General features: G+C 37.0%; 3 protein-coding genes across 4 annotated transcripts; all 3 read right to left on the reverse strand.

Moving 5' to 3' along the window:
• Positions 1–580: 580 nt before the first annotated feature.
• On the reverse strand, positions 581–1932 carry nr0b2a (nuclear receptor subfamily 0, group B, member 2a). Its single transcript, XM_065270543.2, has 2 exons — positions 1253–1932; positions 581–1170 (listed from the first exon to the last, which is right to left on the reverse strand). The coding sequence occupies exons 1-2, from the start codon at positions 1824–1826 to the stop codon at positions 929–931; spliced, it is 816 nt and encodes a 271-aa protein (XP_065126615.1). The 5' UTR covers positions 1827–1932; the 3' UTR covers positions 581–928.
• Positions 1933–11331: 9399 nt separating this feature from the next.
• On the reverse strand, positions 11332–16509 carry pabpc1a (poly(A) binding protein, cytoplasmic 1a). Of its 2 annotated transcripts, XM_065270593.2 has the most exons (15): positions 15826–16509; positions 15387–15580; positions 14943–15058; positions 14574–14713; positions 14390–14484; positions 14163–14300; positions 13957–14052; positions 13608–13880; positions 13436–13526; positions 13249–13362; positions 12982–13130; positions 12797–12881; positions 12552–12682; positions 11763–11822; positions 11332–11657 (listed from the first exon to the last, which is right to left on the reverse strand). In XM_065270593.2, exons 1-15 carry the CDS (start codon positions 16016–16018, stop codon positions 11643–11645), a joined length of 1890 nt encoding a protein of 629 aa, XP_065126665.1. In that variant the 5' UTR covers positions 16019–16509; the 3' UTR covers positions 11332–11642. The 2 variants fall into 2 exon arrangements, with proteins under 2 accessions (XP_065126665.1, XP_065126664.1); XM_065270592.2 differs by lacking the exon at positions 11332–11657 and having other exon boundaries at positions 11739–11822.
• A 637-nt stretch (positions 16510–17146) lies between these two features.
• Positions 17147–20398, reverse strand: LOC135752146 (polyadenylate-binding protein 1-like). Its single transcript, XM_065270532.1, has 11 exons — positions 20086–20398; positions 19904–20019; positions 19683–19822; positions 19521–19615; positions 19304–19441; positions 19125–19220; positions 18784–19056; positions 18592–18679; positions 18012–18166; positions 17725–17809; positions 17147–17597 (listed from the first exon to the last, which is right to left on the reverse strand). Exons 1-11 carry the CDS (start codon positions 20257–20259, stop codon positions 17569–17571), a joined length of 1389 nt encoding a protein of 462 aa, XP_065126604.1. The 5' UTR covers positions 20260–20398; the 3' UTR covers positions 17147–17568.
• Positions 20399–21383: the final 985 nt, after the last annotated feature.

Here is a 21383-nt window from a genome sequence, read left to right on the forward strand (position 1 = left end):
TGAATCTTTGTGCTTAGGTTGGTCATGTAATACAATAAAAAGCTGATGTCACATGAACTCATCATCATCGCATATTTAAAGGGATACTTCACCCAAAAATTAAATTCTGTCATCATTTATTCACCCTCATGTTGTTGTAAACCTGTATGAATTTCTTTATTCTGATGAACACAAAAGAAGATATTTTGATAAATGATTTTAAGCACACAGTTGATGGTACCCATCGAATATCATTGTATTTGTTTTCCTACTATGGAAGTCAATGGTTACAATCAGCTGTGTGCTTACCATCATTTATCAAAATATCTTCTTTTGTGTTTAACAGAAGAAAACAAATTATACAGGTTTAGATCCACATGTGGATGAGAAAATTATGACAGAATTTTAATTTTTGGTTTAACTATAACTAGTGAATTATTTGTAGAATACATTTGGGTCCATAAACATCACTGCCATCCGACTCTTTGAACTTTCTAAACTTATTTATTGAAGAGCCCACATGACATAAATACATAAGCATACAGCAAGGTATGTAAAAATAGATTTATTGAAATATAATTACAAGCATACAGATGTTTTCCTCAAACATGGATCAATCAAGTTAGTTTTCTCACAGAGACAAAATATGCACCTCCGGTTATCTCTAGAGATATTTACTACAGGCTTTTGAGGAGAAAGACAAACCTGCTAATGTCACAAACCATTCCTATACAAAACAAACATGTTCAAAAACAATCGATATAAAAAAGAGAAAATAAATCACATACTTGTGACCTAAACATCATGTTACAAAGGTGCAGTAATTTCATAAAGGTGTGTAAACAATGACAGATTGTGCCAAAACGTGTAACGAAATATTTCAGCTGTAACCCCTTCTCATCGCTGGAGAACACAGATATATATATTCAGTCCGAAGGTTTTTGGTTCACTATCTGGTGAACAGCATATCAATCAACAGGTCCAGAAGATCTGCCTGACCGATGACGGGCCGAAAGAAAAGCTCTGTGATGAGACCAGGAGGGATGAGCTTCAGAGTGGAAGCGGCCAGAAGCACGCGGGCAAATCGTCCCGTGTCCTCCGGATGAAGAGGAACCAAAACTTCTTTTAGGGCCTGTTGAGCTTCATACTGCAAACCCTCAACAAACAGAGACGCTTTCAGGCCCGGCACGTCTGTGAAAGAAAAGGCACATCTGTAAGAAACACATTTTTTGTTTTTTGCATAAAAGTTGCAGCAGGATTTCGGATGACTTACCGGGATTGAATATGATGATGCCTTTCAGGTAAGCGTACTCCTTGGGGCTTAAATCCAGACTCCTAAACTTCTTCAGACACGCTTTGAGCTTCTGCACGCCGGCCAGGGTGGGCTGCTCGCGGTCGGGGTCCTGGCGATTAAGAAGAATTTGTTGAAGCATGCTGGGCGCGGGAGTGTCGCAGACCTCGAAACGGACTCGGTCCTGGGCCAGACCCAGAATGAGAAGCGGTGCCCAGCAGTTCTGAAGCAGGGACAGCTGATCTTTGGGCGGCAGCTGCTGGAACGCAGGCAAGCTCCTCATAAAGTGCATGGTCTTGACCAGCACACCCGAAGCCACCTGACACGTCTCGTCCGGTGTTTTCAAACACACCGTCCTGCGTTTCTCACAGTGGCAGGCGTGAGGAACCCAACCGTAGTTCGGCTCCACGTCAGCGGGTTCGGGACGACTGAGGATGTTGAAGAGGATGGCGTTTGACTGTCCTTTACTGTAGTCAGCGGTACAGCAGTGACATTCATAATCCATGTTGGTATGATCTGTAGACTTGCACCTCGTGTAGCTGTGAGATACTGACATCTGCCAGTATTTATACCAACCAATCACTTTCGAACCTTGACCTACTCCATCCTTGAGATAAACAACACCTCCCCTCCGCTATTTAGCAATTGAGTAAATGTTGATAAGCTCTCTTAAATGTAAACGGGCTCTAGCCGAGAAATATTTTAGGTGAGGCAATATTATCTCTCCTTTAGTCATTGCACCAGGCTGTACCAAGCAACCAAGGACTCTTCAGGTATTTAGTTTTATGACCCCTATATCATGACAAACTTACAACAAGCAGGACAAATGCCAACCGGAAGAAAGTGGAAGGGCAATGAACTTCTCAGACACATCATGCAATGACTCAAACCACACAATCATCCAGAGACTCGAAATTCTGACTGCTGGTGTTGGGTGTAAGATTAAAGGGCGGTTCCCCAGATAGACCTTATCCTAAAATGCATGTTTGAGGTGGCTCAATTTAAAAACATCTTGCACTGATATATCTCAATATATACATCTGTGTCATTGTTTTTATTTTTTCTAAATGCACATCAGTAATGTTTTTTGTAAGGTATGCTTGTAAAAATGTCCTAACATAACATTAATCTAAACCCTGTATGGGAAACCAAACTAATTATTTAAGTTTAAATTAAGCATTCGTAAAGATTTGACAAGCTGGCCTTAAAATAAACGGAAGCTCTACTGAGTTTGGTGTAAATGTTGTTATGATATGGCCTTGAACTCTGTCTTTCATATTCAAACTTTTATTTTATATTATTTTAAAATCCTGGCCATCTACACACAATGAATTTCATCTGGATGCTGAATTAATCCTATTAAGTAAATTAAACGCTTGAAACGACTACATTTTTTTAATTCCAATTGTCACTATTAACTAACTATTTACTACTTTTGCATAAATATACTCGTATTTACTGCTTATTAATACTTAGTAAAGTCATTGTTAAGTTTAAGTATTGGTAGGAATTGGGTAGGATTAAGGATGTAGAATAAGGTTTTGCAGAATCAGGCATTAATTTGTGCTTTTAATTACTAATAAACAACCAATATTTCAGTAATATTAATGCTAATAATCAACCAAGTGTATTGTGAGAATTGTAAACTACACTAGTAGTGTTTTACCATTATTATTATTATTAACTCACCAAAGTATATAAAGTGAGAAGGATCCATAAAAAACATGCATTTTACCTTAGACTTTTAGGTGTGGTTACCCAGACAGGGATTAACTTAAGACCAGGACTAGGCCTTACTAGTTTTAATCATCATCTATAGTCATACTGCAAAGTATTTTAACTGTACACTACACATTTCAAAGCTTAACTACTACTTAACACTAACTAATCACAATAGATCACTTTAATACAATGAAATATAAATGTTATTAAAACTATTATATTAGTTTGTGCAAACACGGTTTGTAAGGTTTTAATGTAAGATTTGATTGGATAGTATTTTGACAGGGTAGATAATAGGGACATTTTAAAAAAATTAAATACCCAGTTGGTAAGATTTTTTTTAAATCCTACAGCATATGTTAATTTCACATTTTTAACCACTTTAACTCTGTGGACCTGCTGACGGGTCCAAAACTGCATACTCAAAATGTTTTAAAAAGATTTATAGGTTTTTTATCAATTTACTCCAAATGATGTTAGTAAATGACTCTTTTAAATTCATACATGCCCAAATTCTCTTTATATTGCAGAGCGTAAGTAGTTAAAAGTTGTAACTGTTAACATGAGTTAATGCACAAAGAATCAAGATGAAGAATTGTTTTAACTAACATTAACAAAGATGAATAAATAAATATTGTTAGTTCTTGTTAGCTGCATGTATCGATGTCAATTAATGCAACCTTATTGTAAGGTGTTACCCGTTTTTTTTTTTTTTTTGCTATCACAGAGGAGATAAGAGACTGTCCTCTGTGTCTGCCTCAGACCGTCTCCAGCTTCAATAAACACACGCTTTATCACACACATTTACAGCACATGATAATGAATGACTTCATGTGTTCAGGATGTGCTCATCATGAATGTTAATGACACTGAATAAATCAGACATCAACTAACATCAAATATATATATACATACATTCAAAACACATTTCTATTTAACAAGTCTCTGTTTGAATCTGATCGTTATATCATTTATTATATTATTTACTACTAGAACCATCACACATGTTACTAGTTTGGATTATGACAACATGTATAAATAGATTATATTGATTTGTTTTTTCTTTTCTTGGTAAAATCAAAGTCTAAACTGCTGACAAAAATAACAAGACATTGTCACATGACAAAAATAAACTAGATGATGATTTCTTAAAGAAAACTGCTGAACTTTTAAAGGCAACACAGGATTTGTATGTAACACTGTAAAAAATCTAGTTTTGTTTTGCTACTGTTTGTATTTATTTTAGTTGAATACATCACTTAAAACAAAGCAGACTGTTAGAGGAATATCATTACGTTTGTACACATATTGTGATTGAAAAATCTCTTGATTGATTTTGATTGAGCCGTTAACACACAAACACAATGAGCACTTTTGTCTTTTGTTGAGTGTCTCTGGGTTATAACAGGAATGTGAGTGAAGTAGCTACTTGTTGATTTGATTTAAAGCAATATAGTAATTAACTTATCTGGTTAAGTTCTCTGTGCTAGGCACTGCAGAGATAACAAACCAGGTCAAATCACACGTGACTGAAAAACATGTCAATGAAAGATGACAAACGCTCTCTGATCTTACAACCGCTCTGCTATACACAAGACAATTGACAAATTCAGTTCAAGCAATAAACAACAAAGTGTTACATTGATTTTACCACAGTTCAAAACATAATAACAAACTAAGCCAAACTAATTAAAAAAGTGTTCTTTTCATGTAATAAAGTTGATACACTAAAGTAAAGGTTTGTCCAGTACACATCAAAATGAGCTCATATCTTTGACATTTATTAAACTTTTATCCAAAGCATCCCAATAAAGTAAGGGATTAATCAGTCATTTAATTACAGTAACTTCTGATGTAATTGAAGTAAATACTATGGACTGTAGATCAATTAAATATATTTCAATAGTGGATTTAACATCAACATATAGGGGCGGTTTCCCAGACAGGGATTAAACTAGTCCTAGACTAAAATAATTGTAAGATCTGTCAAAACTGAAAGCAACTTGCACTGACATATCTTAAAATACATCAGTGCCCTTTGTTTTTCATCAAAGTGCACACAAGTGATGTTTTTAGTAAGGCATGTTTGTTAAACATGCAATGACCAGACAAATACTTACTTTATATTTCAAACATGAAGTATTATACGACACTATGTGTTATATTTACTGGAAGACCTCAACTGCCGCTTGTGACCCAACATTATACATGTAAATGAAGTAAACAGAGTTAACCTGTTTAACAAACCTCTCACCTGATATCATCTATTATGTTTGATCTACTCTGTCTCTATTTGATTGGATGTGGATGAGATTATCTCAGGTTTTAATCTTTTTATTTTAAAGATCTTAATCCAAAAAAATGAAATGTTAACTTTATTTTTATTTACACAACACTCTCAGAATAAAATGATACAAAGCTGTCATTGGGACGGTACTTTTTCAAAAAGTACACCCTGTACCTACAAGTCCATATTAGTACCCAAAATGGTACCAAATGTATACAAATATGTAGAGAGGTCCTAAGCAGGGCTCAACATAAAGGACTGCCCTCTGGCCCGGGGCCAGCATGACAGACACTCGGGCCAGTACACAGTCATGTCATTTAAAAGTGTTGCGCATGTTAAATTCTCAGCAATGTCATGAGGTTTCTCTTACCTTACTGGTTGTTGTGGACACTGCTGCGTGTGTTGCGTTACGTCAGCTGGTAGAGCAAAGAGATGGTGTCTTCTAACTATAAGGCCAAACAAAAACTTAATTATTTAACATATTGGAAGCAGACATTTACTTGTGTAAAACATGCTGAAAGAAACAATGTGATATATTACAGTTTGCCGTCAGTTTCCAGGTCGGGAGCCTTTTTTGTTGGAACAAGCAACTACTTTAAACAAAACCTCCAAGCTCATGTGAAAAGCTGACAGCACATCGCGTGCATGATGTCTAAAAGGCTTGCTGATTAGACCGATTAATCGGTTTTGCAGATTAATCAGCACCGGTAGTTCATTGGTGGAACGATCGGCTATCGGCAAAAAGAAGATATCCATGCGATAGTTTTTTCGAGATGCGTCCATTGCTTCATATCATGAAAACATTGTGTTGACTAGATGCCGCATTAGCAGAGAAACAACAGCAGGAACCTAAATTTGACACAACGTTAATATTAGTAGTACCTCAAACAAAAATACACGCAGATAAATCCAACCCAAATGTTTAATGTCATGATTATCACCATACACTTGCATTAGTTTATATCCAGCTGGTTACTTTTATTCATGATTTACCCGGCTAAGCTGCATATTTAAAGCTTCCATTTTTAAAACTATCGGACGATTAATCGGTTATCGGCAAGTACGGACCAACCTAGTTATCGGTATCTGTAAAATCCACTATCGGTCAACCTCTATTGCCGATAACCCTTCATCTGGTTAAGTGCATTGAGAGACATCAACACATCACTAACACTAACTTTGTGCCTTTTTATGTACCAGTTAAATGTTTGGACCCATTTTTCTGTCAATGCTGTCATCATTTCTTCACCCTCATGTTGTTTTAAACCTGGATAAGTTTCTTTATTCTGTTGAATATAAAAGAAGATATTTTGATAAATGAAGGTTAGCGCACAGTTAATGGTACCTGCTGGCTTCCACAGTACTACAGAAGTCAATGGGTATCATCAACGGTGTGTAAACCATCATTTATGAAGATATCTTCTTTTGTGTTCAACAGAATAAAGAAACTCATACAGGTTTAGATCAACATGAGAGGGAAGAAATTATGACAGAATTTTCATTTTTGGGTGAACCTAAGAGGTTTGCTTAAATATCTTAACTAGTTTTGTGTACAAATGTGAAGAGTAGTGAAGTCTCCAGCACATATGAGATGGATTCCAAGAGATGTCATCTAAATACTTTAAAGAAGTATTTCATAGTTTGGATGATTTTATTGTTATTTTTAATGGGTAATAATAATATTAAGTGAGGCGCTGTGTTTGACTGGTGGTGTTAATGTATTTTTTCCACTTTTCTTATAATAAATACTTTTCCACGTAAGAAGCATAATTTGTTGCTCAATGACAACACCTTGAATCTATTTATATATTGTGTTTTATGACAGTCATACACATGACAGAGCTGTAAAGTTGAAGGCCAGGTCGAGAAGGTTTGGTTCTTCGGTTATTGAACTAAAGTAACCAGTCTGCAGACTTGTCTCATGTCTTACAATATTTAAAGAGATAGTTCACACAAAAAATGACATTTCTGTCATCATTTACTCATAATCCTGTATAAATGACTTTGTTCTGATGAACAGGAAGAAATGTTTGTAATCGTGAGCTCCATTCACTTCCATAGTAGGAAAAAAGAATACTATAAAAGTGAATGGGACTCACCAACAGTTTGTTTTACGTGAACTATCCATTTAATAGTGATCACAATCAATGTTATGTTTTTGAGATGATGTTACTGGACAAATAAAATAGAAGCACCATTGTAAATACTGCAATGAATTAAATCTGTTGTTTGTTTGATGGTTGATGATATGCTGTGACTGTATAAGAAACACATTCAACTTAACCAAGAACAGAAACAAACTTTACAGCTAACTTATCGATAATGGTGTCAAAGTTTTCCCTCTCAATGACATAAACAAGAACCTCAAATGTTTCTGCTCTGTTCTTCACAAACTTCACTGTGGGGAAGTGGATGACCGTTATGACGATATATTTCAGAAACAAATAAATATTTATTGTCTTGTATGTCTGTCCTCCTCGCTATCTGTAACACATGTATCTACTGTATCTGTTAAGTTATTCAGTGAAACTCTACACTAATGCTGCTTGTACTTAACGTGTTTAACATTAACTAGTGAACTGGTTAATACACGATATACAGATGACACTGACCTGAACTTGAACCCTGAACCCGTCTGCTGCATTTCGAGCGCGACCCACGCGCGTTTTCTCCAGGTGGATTGTGGGATTGACCGCGCTGAGTAAAAGCTAATTTGGCCCCATATGAAAGCTGCATACATCATCAAGCCTGGTTTATTTAAGTTAACTGAGCATTACATACGCAAGTCATAAACATATTACAAACATTTACCATTAACTAATAATAGTCAAGTTTATGATTGCTAATATTCTGAAATAAGAGAGGCTTGATGACGTATGCAAACTAGAAATGCGACCTCTGGAGGCTGCAGGCTTTTTATTGAAAAATGGACAAAGTTGTTCTTATCACAGGGCAGGCAGTTTTCATTTTAAAGCATATAAAATAAAATATATTAAAACATCTGACCAACATATCATACTACATACATAATAATAAACATAAAACACACTATACTGTACATTATAAATAAAGAGCAACGTTCAACGTGGTAAAATTAGCTGTAGGCCTGCAAACTAAAAAAAACTTGTTATTATGAAAACTCATTTAAAACCGTAATAACTGAAATTTAATATAAATAAGCTTATTTACTATGAATCGGTTTATTTAATATATAATTTATTTAAAATAAAATTTATTACTTTTCAGAAATCGTTTAATGTGGTCTTTATTGTCCTTTTTACGTGCATATTATAATAAATTGTATGATTTTTTTGTTTATCCCTAAACATTAAGGATGTGCCACTGCCCCGCACACGGCTTTGAACCAATCCCTCCTTCTTTAGTACGAAAAAAAGTGTTGGTTCATTCAAACATAACCGTAACCACTGTTCGACGCATCGCTGCAAGAACCCACATGCGGGTGACGTCAAAGCGTCGCGAGAGCGAATGAAGAAATCACACGTAGAAGTCTAATTTCTCGCGGTACTTTGACGTCATCAGCCTGTCGTTTCTTGCGGTGCCACATGAAGTCGAAAAAGCCTATTTGAACAAATTATTGGCAAAATACTGGGCAGTTGCATGTACAGAAAACTTGTATGGAAAACACTGGGAATGAATGAAGTTTGACATTACAACAGCAGCTATAAACCACGGAAAACTAAAAAAAATAACTTTACGCAAAATGTAAAAGAGAAAGCACTTATTGAGCAAATTTTACATTTGAGTTAAACAAAAAAGCCTTGAGTGTTACAGAGATTGAGAAATTAAATGTATTACAAACTGAATTAGATAACATATATGAGGATAAAGAAAGAGGAGCATTTGTGCGATCTAAACTTAAATGGTTATAGAAAAAGGAGAAAAAATAAATAAAAAATTGGCCTTGAGAAGAGAAAGTGAATATACCTTAGTCTCAAAATTAATGATGAACAATAAAATAGTAGATAATCATTCTTTTTTTTTTTTCAAATTATGTAGCCCAGTTTTATAGTCATTTGTATTCATCCACCTTGACTACTTCCAGTATTGATAGTTTTTTAAGAAATTTTATGAGTGAAATCAAAAAAGTAGATCAGTATCTTTTTGTACTTGTGTGATAAAGAAATGAATATTGAGGTGTTGAGAGAGCGTATTAACCTGCTAAAAAGCAATAAATCACCAAGCAATGACGGATTAACAGAGGAATTCTTTAAGAACTTTCACCTCTTTTATTATTAGTTTTTATAGAAGCAATAAATAAAGGAGAATTGCCAGCTTCATTAAAACAAGGCGTCATAACATTGATTCCCAAACCTTACAAAGATAAGTTATTTATTGATAATTGGAGGACAGTAAATTGTTTGTGATGATTTTTGCCAAAAGATTGAAACAAGGTATAAACAAACCCTAAGCCATAAACAAACTGAAAACAAAGACCACAGGAAAAAAAGGACATTTAATTTGTAGTCAATGAGGGATATATCAATTTTTTGGGAGAGTGTTATTGTTAAAGGCAGAAGGTTTTTCCAGATCTGAATACAATATTTATCATAAGATGTGCCCTCTATTGTGATAAAAGACTTGTATAAAATATCGTATGATTTTATCATGGGTAAAAAAGCCCCATTATTAAAGTAAGAGGTCATATGTAATGCTAAAGAACTGGGGGGGGGGGGTGCTTATAGGATACTTTCAAGATTAGATGGTTAATAGAATTTATGAAGAATAAGATAGTGTTTGAAATGTATTTCCTAAATATACTAGTCAACATTTGAAGTGGATCAAAAACGTTCATAAATTTAACAATGGTACTGGGTTTTGGTTTTAAGACAACTTTTGGGAAAGGTTTTGATCCACTTCAAATGTTGACTAGTGTATAACACTATTGGAGGCATACTTTTTTGGTGAAATGCAATTTTTCTGTTGATAAAATTCTGGTTAAACTGGTTGATCTCCATAGACAGGCCCTGTTAGCATGGAATTTGATCTATAAACACAATTTCTCAGCACACAGTTATTCCATTTGAAATTACAAAGATATATTGTTTAAAAACAAATCACTGTTCTATAAAAATTAAACAAAAGTGTAGCAATATTATTATAAGAAATACCCTTTGTTTTCTTTTCCTGCAGCAAAATCTTTTTTTTTTTTTTGGTCTTCCTTAATATATATCGGGATAAAACATGGAAATTACTTTTTGTTTTGTGTCAACTATAAAAGGAGGTGTCTTACAAAGTTCTACATAGAAGATGTGGAAAATTACATTAGTAGAAAATTGTGTCGTGTGGTAAAAATTGGTGTATTTGATGGGTTTTTTAATTTGAGAGAGATTTAAAAAGTAATGAACAATATATTATAGTTATTAATTGTATTAGGAAAGTATCAAAATGGGCCCGATGTAAACCAAATCTATCACATTTCATGAATGATTTCAAGTTATAGAGAGTACTCCATCGGTTAAAGTAAAAGCGGTCTAAAAACATGTAATGTTTTAAAAGCACTCAATATTTTGTATTTTTTCTTTCTCTTTGTTAACCTCTTGGTCATGTGGCATTGAGCGAAATGTGTTTTCTGTATTTAATGTCTTACGCAATAAGAAAAAACAACAAGCCTATTGATTTACTGTGACTCGTGCTGCCATCTGGTGCATTCCTGTGTTTTAACATCGTCACTAACATTACAGACAGTAGTAGAAATGACTGTAGACCTCTAACAAACATGTTTTAACCATAGAGAATAATTCAACTCCTGGATATGTTTTAGTTTTCTTACAAGTCAGTACAAGACGATTTGTACTTCCAAAATAAAGTGCGAGAATTTACCCAATTTTTAATAAAGTTACATTTCTACACTAAATCACAACCTTAAAGTGGGCATGAAAATGATCTAATGGGCCAAGTGTGAAGATTAACTGATATTATCCAGTATGCAGTAATGGTTTTAAACCTGTTAATATCAGCTTTAGAGTTGAACTCATCACAATAACAAGAGTCATGTTGATCATTGATCTGGTCAAAAACACCACAAAAGATAAATGTTTAAAGTTTTTATTTATTCAAGCAGTTTAATCCAATGTAATTTCCCAATCTTCAGCTATCAACTGCAGGAATACAATTGACAATGAGCACTCATTAAGAGGAATAAAAAGAAAGGAATGTTTTGGAATATTCAAAATTAAAAATTTTCCTATTTTTTTTAAGATTTTCTTAAATATAAACAAGGCCAAGATTAAGCCTCTTGACCTGGCAAAATATTTAGCTGTATTCACTGTATTTTTTGTTTTGAGTTTCAGGTTTTTCAATATTTATTGTCTTTGTAATGCTTCCCTCCTGGTGAAGTCAGGCTCACAGATCATCGCTCTGAAATAAAACACAAAGAAATGTCACGTGAAAAGCAGCAGAGCGCAGGCAGACACAGTACAAGCATACGGAGATCTAACTTTATATAGCACTAATGCCACTCACTGATTTCTGTGCAGCTTCTTTGGCCTGATGAGCTTGTAACACAGCGACGGCTTCATCCACCTGTAAGAATAAAAACAATTCATGCATTAACAGACTAGAAAATAAAACTAACAGCTGATGAAGGTTAAGCTTACATAATTACATACAATGAACCTTAAGCGCACACATTTAAAATCAAATTCTTAGGGTGGGTTCACACCAGACGTGAAGGAAGCGATTTACATGTAATGTCAAGGCAAAGACACAATAGACATCCTGTGGCGCGATTCGCACAAATGAGTCTCGCTAATTGAGCGTTTGACGTGCGAGCGGAGGCAGAAATATGAAAACAAAATAAACGCTGTATGTGGACACCCAGAGCTGTACAACACATCTTCGAAGTTTTATAAAAAAAAAGGAATAAAAAGGATCATGCTTGGAAGAAAGTGAGTGAGGTCGTCACACAATCTGTAAGTTGTAAAAATGCTCTTTATGTATACAAATAGCTCAAACTGGATAGAGACTACAAGCTAGCTAAAGCTGGAAAATTGAGGATACTCACGTCTGAATTTCACTTGCATCATTTGCCTGTTACCTCAAAATGTTCAAGCGTTCAACTACACGCTAATAGCGCAATTTATTCGCTTCATTTTACACTTAGTATGAACACACAGTTAGTACTGGAGATCCAAACTATGAGAATCCTGTGCTACTAGCATCACCGAATGCAAAAATAGTGCTCGTTTACAAATGTTTCCCGAGTTTATGCTATGATGGGTTACGTTAGATGAGAACATGACGTGCACAGACCTTGGAGCGCAGAGACTCTGGAGACTCCAGCATGTGGAGCAGCTCCGAGTTGTCGATCTCCAGCAGCATTCCAGTGATCTTTCCAGCCAGACTGGGATGCATGTTCTGAATGAGGGGGAACAGACGCTCACCTGTAACGAAGGAAAGAAGCGGATGTAACGATCTCTACACACACCAGAAACTAAAGCTGTCTTCGATCATCACAAGCGGCTAAACATCAATCAATACTGTAAAGGTTTTGTTACCCAGCATCTGCTTCTGCTCCTGTGGTGGGGCGGCAGCCAACATAGATGCAGTTAGAGGTTCTTGACCTTGAACGTGGACAGCAGGCTGGTGGTGATAAATAAAAAACACGTTTATTAGAACAGGTTGATGATGTTTTATAAAAGCGAGAGTTGAAACGCAGCTAAAACTGATCAAGTTATAATACCTGCTGCATGGGGACCTGTGGTTGAGTGGGCATGTGCTGCTGTGGGTTGCGGACTCCAGGTGCATATTTGTACTGTGGCACGCCTCTCACTGGAGCGGTTCCTGTGGCTGCACCTGCAGCTGAAGGGCGGGGACCCACCGCCTGGGAGGCTGAGAGAAAAACCATGACCAGTTAGAATAGACATTAGGAGCAATGCACTAGTAGTCAACCATTTAAAAATGAGCAAGCACTAGTTTAAGTACTATAACTATGAGATTCATCACTTACTCATGCGCTGTGAGGGGATCATGCGTGGAACCTGTGAGGAATTGGGCCGGACGGTACCGAAGCCTTGTGGGCGGGGAGCTGAAGGCCTGATAGCGTTTGGCATGTTCTGGAAATCTGCAAAAACAAATTCAAAATAAAGCAAACTACAGGAAACACCACAGGAGGACATCTGGACGGAGCTACTCACGTTGTGGGCGGACACCCTGCGTTGCCCAACGAGGGCTGGGGCGGAGCTGTGCCAGCTGGCTGGTGGGATAGTACGCAGCACGATTCTGAGCCTAAACACCACAAGAGCCATTAACATCAGAGTCAAGATTGACACGATTACATGTTGTCATGCGATATTTGAAATAGCCGACCTGTGGAATAGCAGCCATGAAGTATCCAGATGGTGGTGCAGGCTGATAGGGGTTGAGGACGGGGTTTGGAACGGCTCTGACGGTGGCCATCCTCTGCATATACTGGCTGGTGAGGTGGGCCTGTCGCTCCTCCTTCCGCTGGGCCAGAGCTACATACAGCGGCTTTGTGGCGACAATACGGCCGTTCATTTCGGTCACGGCCTTTGTGGCTTCTTCAGGTGAAGAGAAGCAAACGAATCCGAACCCTTTGCTTCTGCCTCCCTCCATCATAACCTTAACAAAACACAAGGTCAATGAATTTCAATAATTCTTTTAATCTGTAATCCTTAGATTGGTTTAAAGTTTATACCTTTGCACTTGTGATGGTACCGAATGGGGAGAATTCTTTACGCAGACGTTCGTCGTCCAAGCCGTCATCCAGATTTTTCACGTAGAGATTGACTCCCTGTTAAAAACCACATAAACATTATTTCAACATAAAGGGAACTCATTCAGACACACGCTGATCTCCAGATATTGCTCTCATAAGGGCTGTTAGCGTGCTGCTCATTTTACCTGATAGCGGGTCATGCGGTCTTGCTTCATTTGCTCGAATTTACGCTTGAGTTCTGTCTGACGTTCTCCCTTCTTCTGAGCTCGTCCCACATACACCTGCTTCCCGTTCATCTCTTTACCGTTCATCTCATCAACAGCCTGAGGTCCAGAGAAAAGATCACACAACATTAACCTAACAATCACAAGAATTTAAAAGATAACGAACAGAAGTCTCTTAGCAAACTCACCCTCTGGGCATCCTCATGTCGCTCAAAGCTGACAAAGCCAAAGCCTTTAGATTTGCCGCTGTCGTCGGTCATAACTCGAATACTGAGCGCTGGACCTGAAAGACAAACAACACCAAAAACGTCAAAGATTTGATCAGAATTGAGGCCAACGTAACTTCCATTCGACTGCTAGCAAAACACTCACCGTATTTACAGAAGATCTCCTTCAGCTTCTCATCATCCATGTCCTCTCCAAAGTTCTTGATGTAAACGTTGGTGAACTCTTTGGCCCGGGCTCCCATCTCTGCCTCACGCTCCTTGCGCGACTTGAAGCGACCCACAAACCTTCAAGGAGAAACAAACGTCTTTATAATCCACAAAAACATCTGCGTCACATGACTACAAAATCCAAATTTGTCACTTGAAAAATTTAGACCTTTAGGAAGTTTTACATGTGACAATTAAATGATGGAACCCATATCAATCCTGGCATTTAGTATGATGCAGTTAATAAACACGCACACCATACAATCAAACACAAGACAGATGAGTCAGGGTTTAATGTCACACTTACACTTTGCGGTCATTCAGCAACATGCCATTCATCTTCTCAATGGCTCTTTCAGCAGCCTCGTGGGTCTCAAAGTGCACAAAGCCATAACCTTTTGAGCCATTCTCATCGCAAACCACCTGCAGGAGGAAAACATCACACGAACACACGCGTCAAGACAACAGCGTTCACACGAGCGTCAAGACAACAGTGTTCACCAGTGTTTGATTAATGTCAAATATTATGGGGGTCTCCTAACTTTCGCTTTCTGGCAGCACAGCATGAGAATTTTAAATTATCTAGCATTTTAATTTGAATAAAATCCACGCAACCACCCTTATGTATATTTATGTGCTTTATAGGGGGTACGACCCCCCCAGCCCCCCTCAATTCAAACACTGGCGTTCACACAAGCACACGCGTCAAGACAACAGCGTTCACACGTGCACACGCAAGCGTCTTTATTACCTTGCAGGACAGGATGTTTCCAAAAGCTGAGAAAGTGTCGTACAGCGCCTTGTTGTCGATGGATTTGTCCAAGTTCTTAATGAAAATGTTACCCACGCCACTCTTGCGGAGTGAGGGGTCACGCTGCGACCACATGATCCGGACAGGTCTGCCCTTAATGACGTCAAAGTTCATGGTGTCCAACGCGCGTTCGGCTGTAAAAATTCACCAAACACACGTTTGATTCTGGTTATTACGACAGACCTAATATCAACATTCTCATATTTTAAGCTAGCGCAAGAAAATCATGGTAAAACAAACATACAGTGCACAAGGCCTACACGATTATTACAATTTCAGAGGAATCTTAACTCTAATATGTTATGAACACAGCTAAAAACTACTATATGAAAAACTGTGTCGCAGCAGGATAAAGACGAAGGCGAAAGCGTTTCCTTACCGTCAGCAGGCTGTTGGAAGTTCACGTAGGCATAACCCAGAGAACGGCGGGTCATCATGTCCCTGCACACCCGAATAGATAGAATAGGCCCGGCCGGGCTGAACTTCTCGTACAACATGGCCTCGGTTACATCTTGGTGGAGATCACCCACATACAGAGAGGCCATCGGGTAACTGGGAGCGCTGGGATTCATCTTCCTCAAAGATTATTGTACGATTAAAGATTAACGAGCGTGTCACGCGGTTAGAACCACGACACTAGAAAAACACTGAGCCGAAAGCACGCGAGGAGTTAAGAGCGACTGTAATGGCGACGGAGCTCGACTGACTCCTCAAACGCAGTTAAACGGCAAACGACTGCCCAAAAACAGACCGAGTAATAAACTGAAGATAATTAAAACGGTACCGAATTATCGTCGACGTACTCGCGGTATCGTTCAAGACACGATGATTAAAATTTTTCTCAGGCCTAGTGAAGTCAAACTGGTGCGGTGGTGCTCTAATAATCTCAAATATTTTGCCGCGGATCCTGCTTCACCGAGGTATTCGGCAATAAAAGTTGACTTTTTGTTTGTATTTTTTTCTGTTTTGTTATTTTTTTTGTATTTTTGATTTTTTATATAAGATGTGTGCCGAAGCTCAGAGGCACACGCGCTCTCTCTCGCACCGCACAAGGTAGGGGAAGAGAAACGGAAGTAGCGCACAGATAAGAAGGCGTTCTCGACGGAAGTTACGTATTTCTTTTTATCTATTTTTTTACGTAAAGACAAACTAAAAGTCCTCGAATTGATCAACTTCTTATATATGGTAAATGTCAAAAAAATATATATATATATGGTAAATGTCATATACATAAACAAATATAGGTAAATAACAAACCTAACAGCAAATTATATAGAACAGAACTAAGGCTTTATGTTGAGACTCTTAAAAATCTTAGAAATAAAATCCCAAAACGAATGTATACAATTTTTGAAATCTTTTCTTTTATTGATTTATTGTAAAATGCCGCCATGTTGTTGCTTATTTTTGTCTTCTTTTGATTTGATCCATTGCTTGGTATTTTGAATGTAATAATAAGCACATTGTAATCCTCTTTATATGTATGCAATGTTCTTGTTCTAAAAAATAAAAGTAATCGTAAAGAAATATGGATGGAGCCGTCTGCCAACCTGATTAATCAAATATAATCGAAAATTAATTTAAATGAGTATTTTCTCTGGAAAAGTATCATTTTGAGAAATTACTGTTAACACTGGACTTGATTGTTAAATGCTTTTATTAAACCACCAGCGTTTCATGTCTCATTGCAGTAAATGTATTTATTTTTTATTCATAAAAGCCATTAGTACAAGCAAGAGAGTAAAGTTATGAATTATTATGTGTTTAAATTGACATTAAATCAAATAAATTAACAGGTAATATGTTTAAAAATTAAAATGAACACTTTTTCAAATGTATTAAACAAATTGTGAATGAAACTCTCAGGATAGACTCTCAGGTATAAGGTGTTTCATTCAAATGACAAAATCATGACTCAATTGAGCAAATCATAGTTAAACTAAATTAACAATAAAATAATGTTGCATTACAATGTGATTGTGTAATTGTGACACATGTAGAGTTGGGTGGCATATAAACAGATTCATAGGACATGAAAGAGCTCAGAATTGTCGCTGTCTAACAGATTTCCAGTGATCTTGTTTGCCAAAGGTCCTGTCATGTTCTGAACCAGAGACTGCTGTTAGCTGAATGAACAGTAAAACATTTCTCCTGATATCAAGAGAAGAAACTTGTTAATATAATCTTGGTAATGCTAATGCTATTGAAATGAACGAAAAGAAAGAGAAACAAAATCAAGACCATTCAACGAACAAGTCAAATTGAAAGAGAAACTTGCCTAGCATCTGATTTTGGTCTTCTCTAGAAGTTGTGTCATATAGTTGTGTCGTGAAAGACTCTTGACCCTGCGTGTAGACATACGGCTGTAGAACAACATACAGAAGAGAAATGAATTCTTTTGCTGTATGGGGTGTAAATAAAACAAAATAACCCAGGGTCCCCTTCATCCCGACCTTGGGTTCATTTGAAATGTGAAAAGATGACATAATGCATTACACTGCACACATACATGATTCATTTTTAAAGTTAGTAAGTCAAACCTCAGATTTGATAAAGTCATTTGACCTGCATCTGTTGTAAAGTCCACTGCTGCTGTGCAGAGCTCATGAATTTGTGATGGACATCAGGTGTGTATTTACACTGAGATGTCTGAAGATTCACTGAAGTCACTTCATGAATGAAACCTGGACCGGCCGGCCAGACAGCCTGAGTGTGATTGGCTATCAGAAAACAGAAAGAAGAACAAATCATTTAGCAACTCTTAATAAAACTTAATGTTTTGTTTGGTGACTACAATTATGAAAGCTGAGATTTACAGATCCAGAACAAACAACAGCCAAGCAAGAATGTGAACTGAGTAGGGCTGCAACAACTAATCAACAAAATCGATAAAAATCGATAATGAAATTAGTTGTCAACAAATGTCATTATCTCTTTGATATCACATGCTCCCGCAGACACTTTATAACAGTTCGCTTATAATTAAAGTCAGGTGCTGCGGAAATTAATCGATTATGAATATAATCCCTAGAACTGAGTGTGTAAGTTGACTGTGGGAGGATTTTACTAAAGCTCATCCACACAATAATAAATGTTCAATGACTCACTATATCTATAATGAATGTAGTATTTCTAGATTACTCACACTGAGGGTCCGTGACACTGGACAGATCCCACTGAGGGCTGGATTGAGGCTGTGCATCATAACTACAAAGGGCGTATTGAGTTTGATTCTGTGAAACATATCAACACAAACAAATGTTTATTAATCCTCTATTCAAATGACTTGATGTCTTTTTATCCACACTACAGATCATCTTATCATTTAAAGGAAGACCTGTGGAGCCATAAAGTATTTCGATTGGGTCGGGTCTGGATGGTAAACGGCCGGGTTCAGCAGCAAACGCTGGCTCTGGAAGCACGCCATTCTCATCATGTATTGGTGGATGAGGTGAGCCTGACGTTCCTTCTTCCTCTGGGCGAGAGCGACGTATATTGGCTTGGAAGCGACGATGCGGCCGTTCATTTCAGTGATGGCTTTAGTGGCTTCCTCTGGAGACGAGAAGCAAACGAACCCGAAGCCTCTGCTGCGTCCACCTGCTTTCATCACCTGGGCAGAGAAAACTTACTGGACTTTTTGGACTGATTGTTTTCTGAAATAAAGATGGATTTCTTTACCCTACAACTGGTGATGGTCCCGTATGGTGAGAATTCTTTGTGGAGAAGTTCGGTGTCCACACTGTCGTTCAGATTTTTCACGTACAGATTGACGCCCTGCATGACAGTGGAAACACGTTTACTGTGTTGTACTACAGTAAATAAAGCAGTGATGAATGAGCAGATGTCACTGCTGGTACCTGATAGCGAATCAAGCGCTCCTGCTCCATCTTCTCAAACCAGCGCTTCAGTTCGACATCACGCTCTCGTTTCTTTTGAGCTCGACCCACGTACACCCGCCTACCCTTCCACTCCGTCCCATTCAGCTCCTCTACGGACTGAGAAAAAAAGAGTTAATAATGTTCTTTACTTAAGTTGAAACATTTTTTAAAAACCTTCTGTGGTTCCGTTACACACCCTCTTTGCATCACTGTGAGTCTCGAAGCTGACAAACCCGAATCCTCTGGAGTTTCCTTTCTCATCTCTCATCACACGGGCACTCAGGGTCGGACCTATAGAAAGATGTTATAGATGCAGCAGACCTAAACTAGAATACACCGGCGTTCACAAAATACTGACCGAATTTCCTGAACATCTCATTGAGCGTCTTATCATCCAGGTCTGTTCCAAAGTTCTTGATGTAAATGTTTGTGAAGTTTTTGGCTTTCGCCTGCATTTCAGCCTCACGCTCACTCCGGGACTTGAAGTGTCCAACAAACCTTTAGGATGCAATATAAATGGAGACTTTTTATTTGTTATTTTTATAATGCAAGACAACACAAAGGACTTATGAGACTTACACTTGTTGGTTGTTGAAAAACATCCCATTCAATTGATTGATGGCATTTTCAGCGGCTTCGTGAGTCTCAAAGTGCACAAACCCAAAGCCCTTTGAACCATTTTCATCACAAGCCACCTTCAGAAAGAGAGACCATCTTTAACTTCTTCTGCACCTGATTGTGTTTTATTAAGCATTACTTACTTTGCAGGATAAAATGCTTCCAAAGGATGAGAAGATATCCAGTAGTTCTTCACTGGGGATGGATTTCTCCAGGTTCTTTACGAAGATGTTTCCCACTCCATTTTTGCGCAGTGATGGGTCACGCTGACACCACATCATCCGCATTGGTTTGCCCTCCATCAGGTCAAAGTTCATGGTATCTAAGGCACGCTCAGCTAAGATGTCAACAAACCAAACACAATGTGATTATGAAGTGCTAAACTAAACTGACAACACTAAGACCGGGGCTAGTTGTCACATTAAGGAAAGATTCATGTGACCAAGTCAAAACTTTAATAAGGTGGTTTTGTATCATTAAATAATTCGTGTTTGAGAATTCTGTACAAGTTTACACATTACTGTCAAAAATGATCTTTAAATGAAGGAAATTTGTGTTTTATGAATTATTGATTATTTTTGCAAAATTACAATGTGTTAATCTAATAGATGCCTTGGAAGATGCATTATCACATTGAAAATGAAATCATTTAATGTTTTATTTTTTATTTTATTAAATTTATTCGTTTGAAATTGGCAGAAAAACCTTCCATACCCTACAGCTGATTAAATAATAATAATAAATTCGTCTTTAAATCTTCTAAAAATAAACGCATTGTTTTGTTTGTTACAGACGAGATTGCACATAAGGCAACAACATGTTTTCAAATAAATTGAAATATATTTGTTGAAATATATTTTAAAATATGTTTACAAAAATGTATTTTTCACCAGTATATTTTTTGGCATTTTTTGTATATTTTTAAAAAAAATGTAAAAAATGTTTTTATTCACGTCGCTTTGAAATGTGTAAAAAAAACTTTGTATGTTACAAACCTGTATAAATAGCGTGTTTGAAAAGTTTTTTTTAAAAATATTTTTGTATTATATACAATTTAAGAGTTCATACTTTAAAAAACCTTTATATTTTGGACAAGAAAGATATATTTTTGCCGTATGGGTTGTAAAATTAGAAATGTATTTGTTGCCCCTGAAATATATGAAAGTTAAAACTAAATATATTTTCAAATTCAACAATATATTTAATTAAGCTTTACTTTCTACTAAATTTATTTAGCATATAAATTATTTAAAACATATTTTTGCCCACACGGATTAATATTTTTTTGTCGTATGGGTGTGCACGTGTCTGAAAATTACCATCTTCGGGTCTTTCAAAGTTGACGTAAGCATAACCGAGTGAACACCGGGTGAGTTTATCACGGCAGACTCGGACGGACAGAACCGGACCGGTCGGACTGAACTTCTCATACAGCATCATC

This window comes from Paramisgurnus dabryanus, chromosome 13 (assembly GCF_030506205.2).
Source record: "Paramisgurnus dabryanus chromosome 13, PD_genome_1.1, whole genome shotgun sequence".
Taxonomy (NCBI): Eukaryota; Metazoa; Chordata; class Actinopteri; order Cypriniformes; family Cobitidae; genus Paramisgurnus; species Paramisgurnus dabryanus.

Coding starts and splice junctions, on each gene's coding strand:
- nr0b2a (XM_065270543.2), bottom strand. CDS start 1,826: ATGTCAGTATCTCACAGCTACACGAGGTGCAAGTCTACAGATCATACC. Junction 1,171..1,252: donor CATCATCATATTCAATCCCG/GTAAGTCATCCG, acceptor TTTCTTTCACAG/ACGTGCCGGGCCTGAAAGCG.
- pabpc1a (XM_065270592.2), bottom strand. CDS start 16,018: ATGAATCCCAGCGCTCCCAGTTACCCGATGGCCTCTCTGTATGTGGGT. Junction 14,485..14,573: donor GGAGATCTTCTGTAAATACG/GTGAGTGTTTTG, acceptor TTTGTCTTTCAG/GTCCAGCGCTCAGTATTCGA. Junction 13,131..13,248: donor GATCCCCTCACAGCGCATGA/GTAAGTGATGAA, acceptor TTTTTCTCTCAG/CCTCCCAGGCGGTGGGTCCC.
- LOC135752146 (XM_065270532.1), bottom strand. CDS start 20,259: ATGAACTTTGACCTGATGGAGGGCAAACCAATGCGGATGATGTGGTGT. Junction 19,616..19,682: donor TGAGATGTTCAGGAAATTCG/GTCAGTATTTTG, acceptor ATCTTTCTATAG/GTCCGACCCTGAGTGCCCGT. Junction 17,598..17,724: donor AGACCAAAATCAGATGCTAG/GCAAGTTTCTCT, acceptor TCTTGATATCAG/GAGAAATGTTTTACTGTTCA.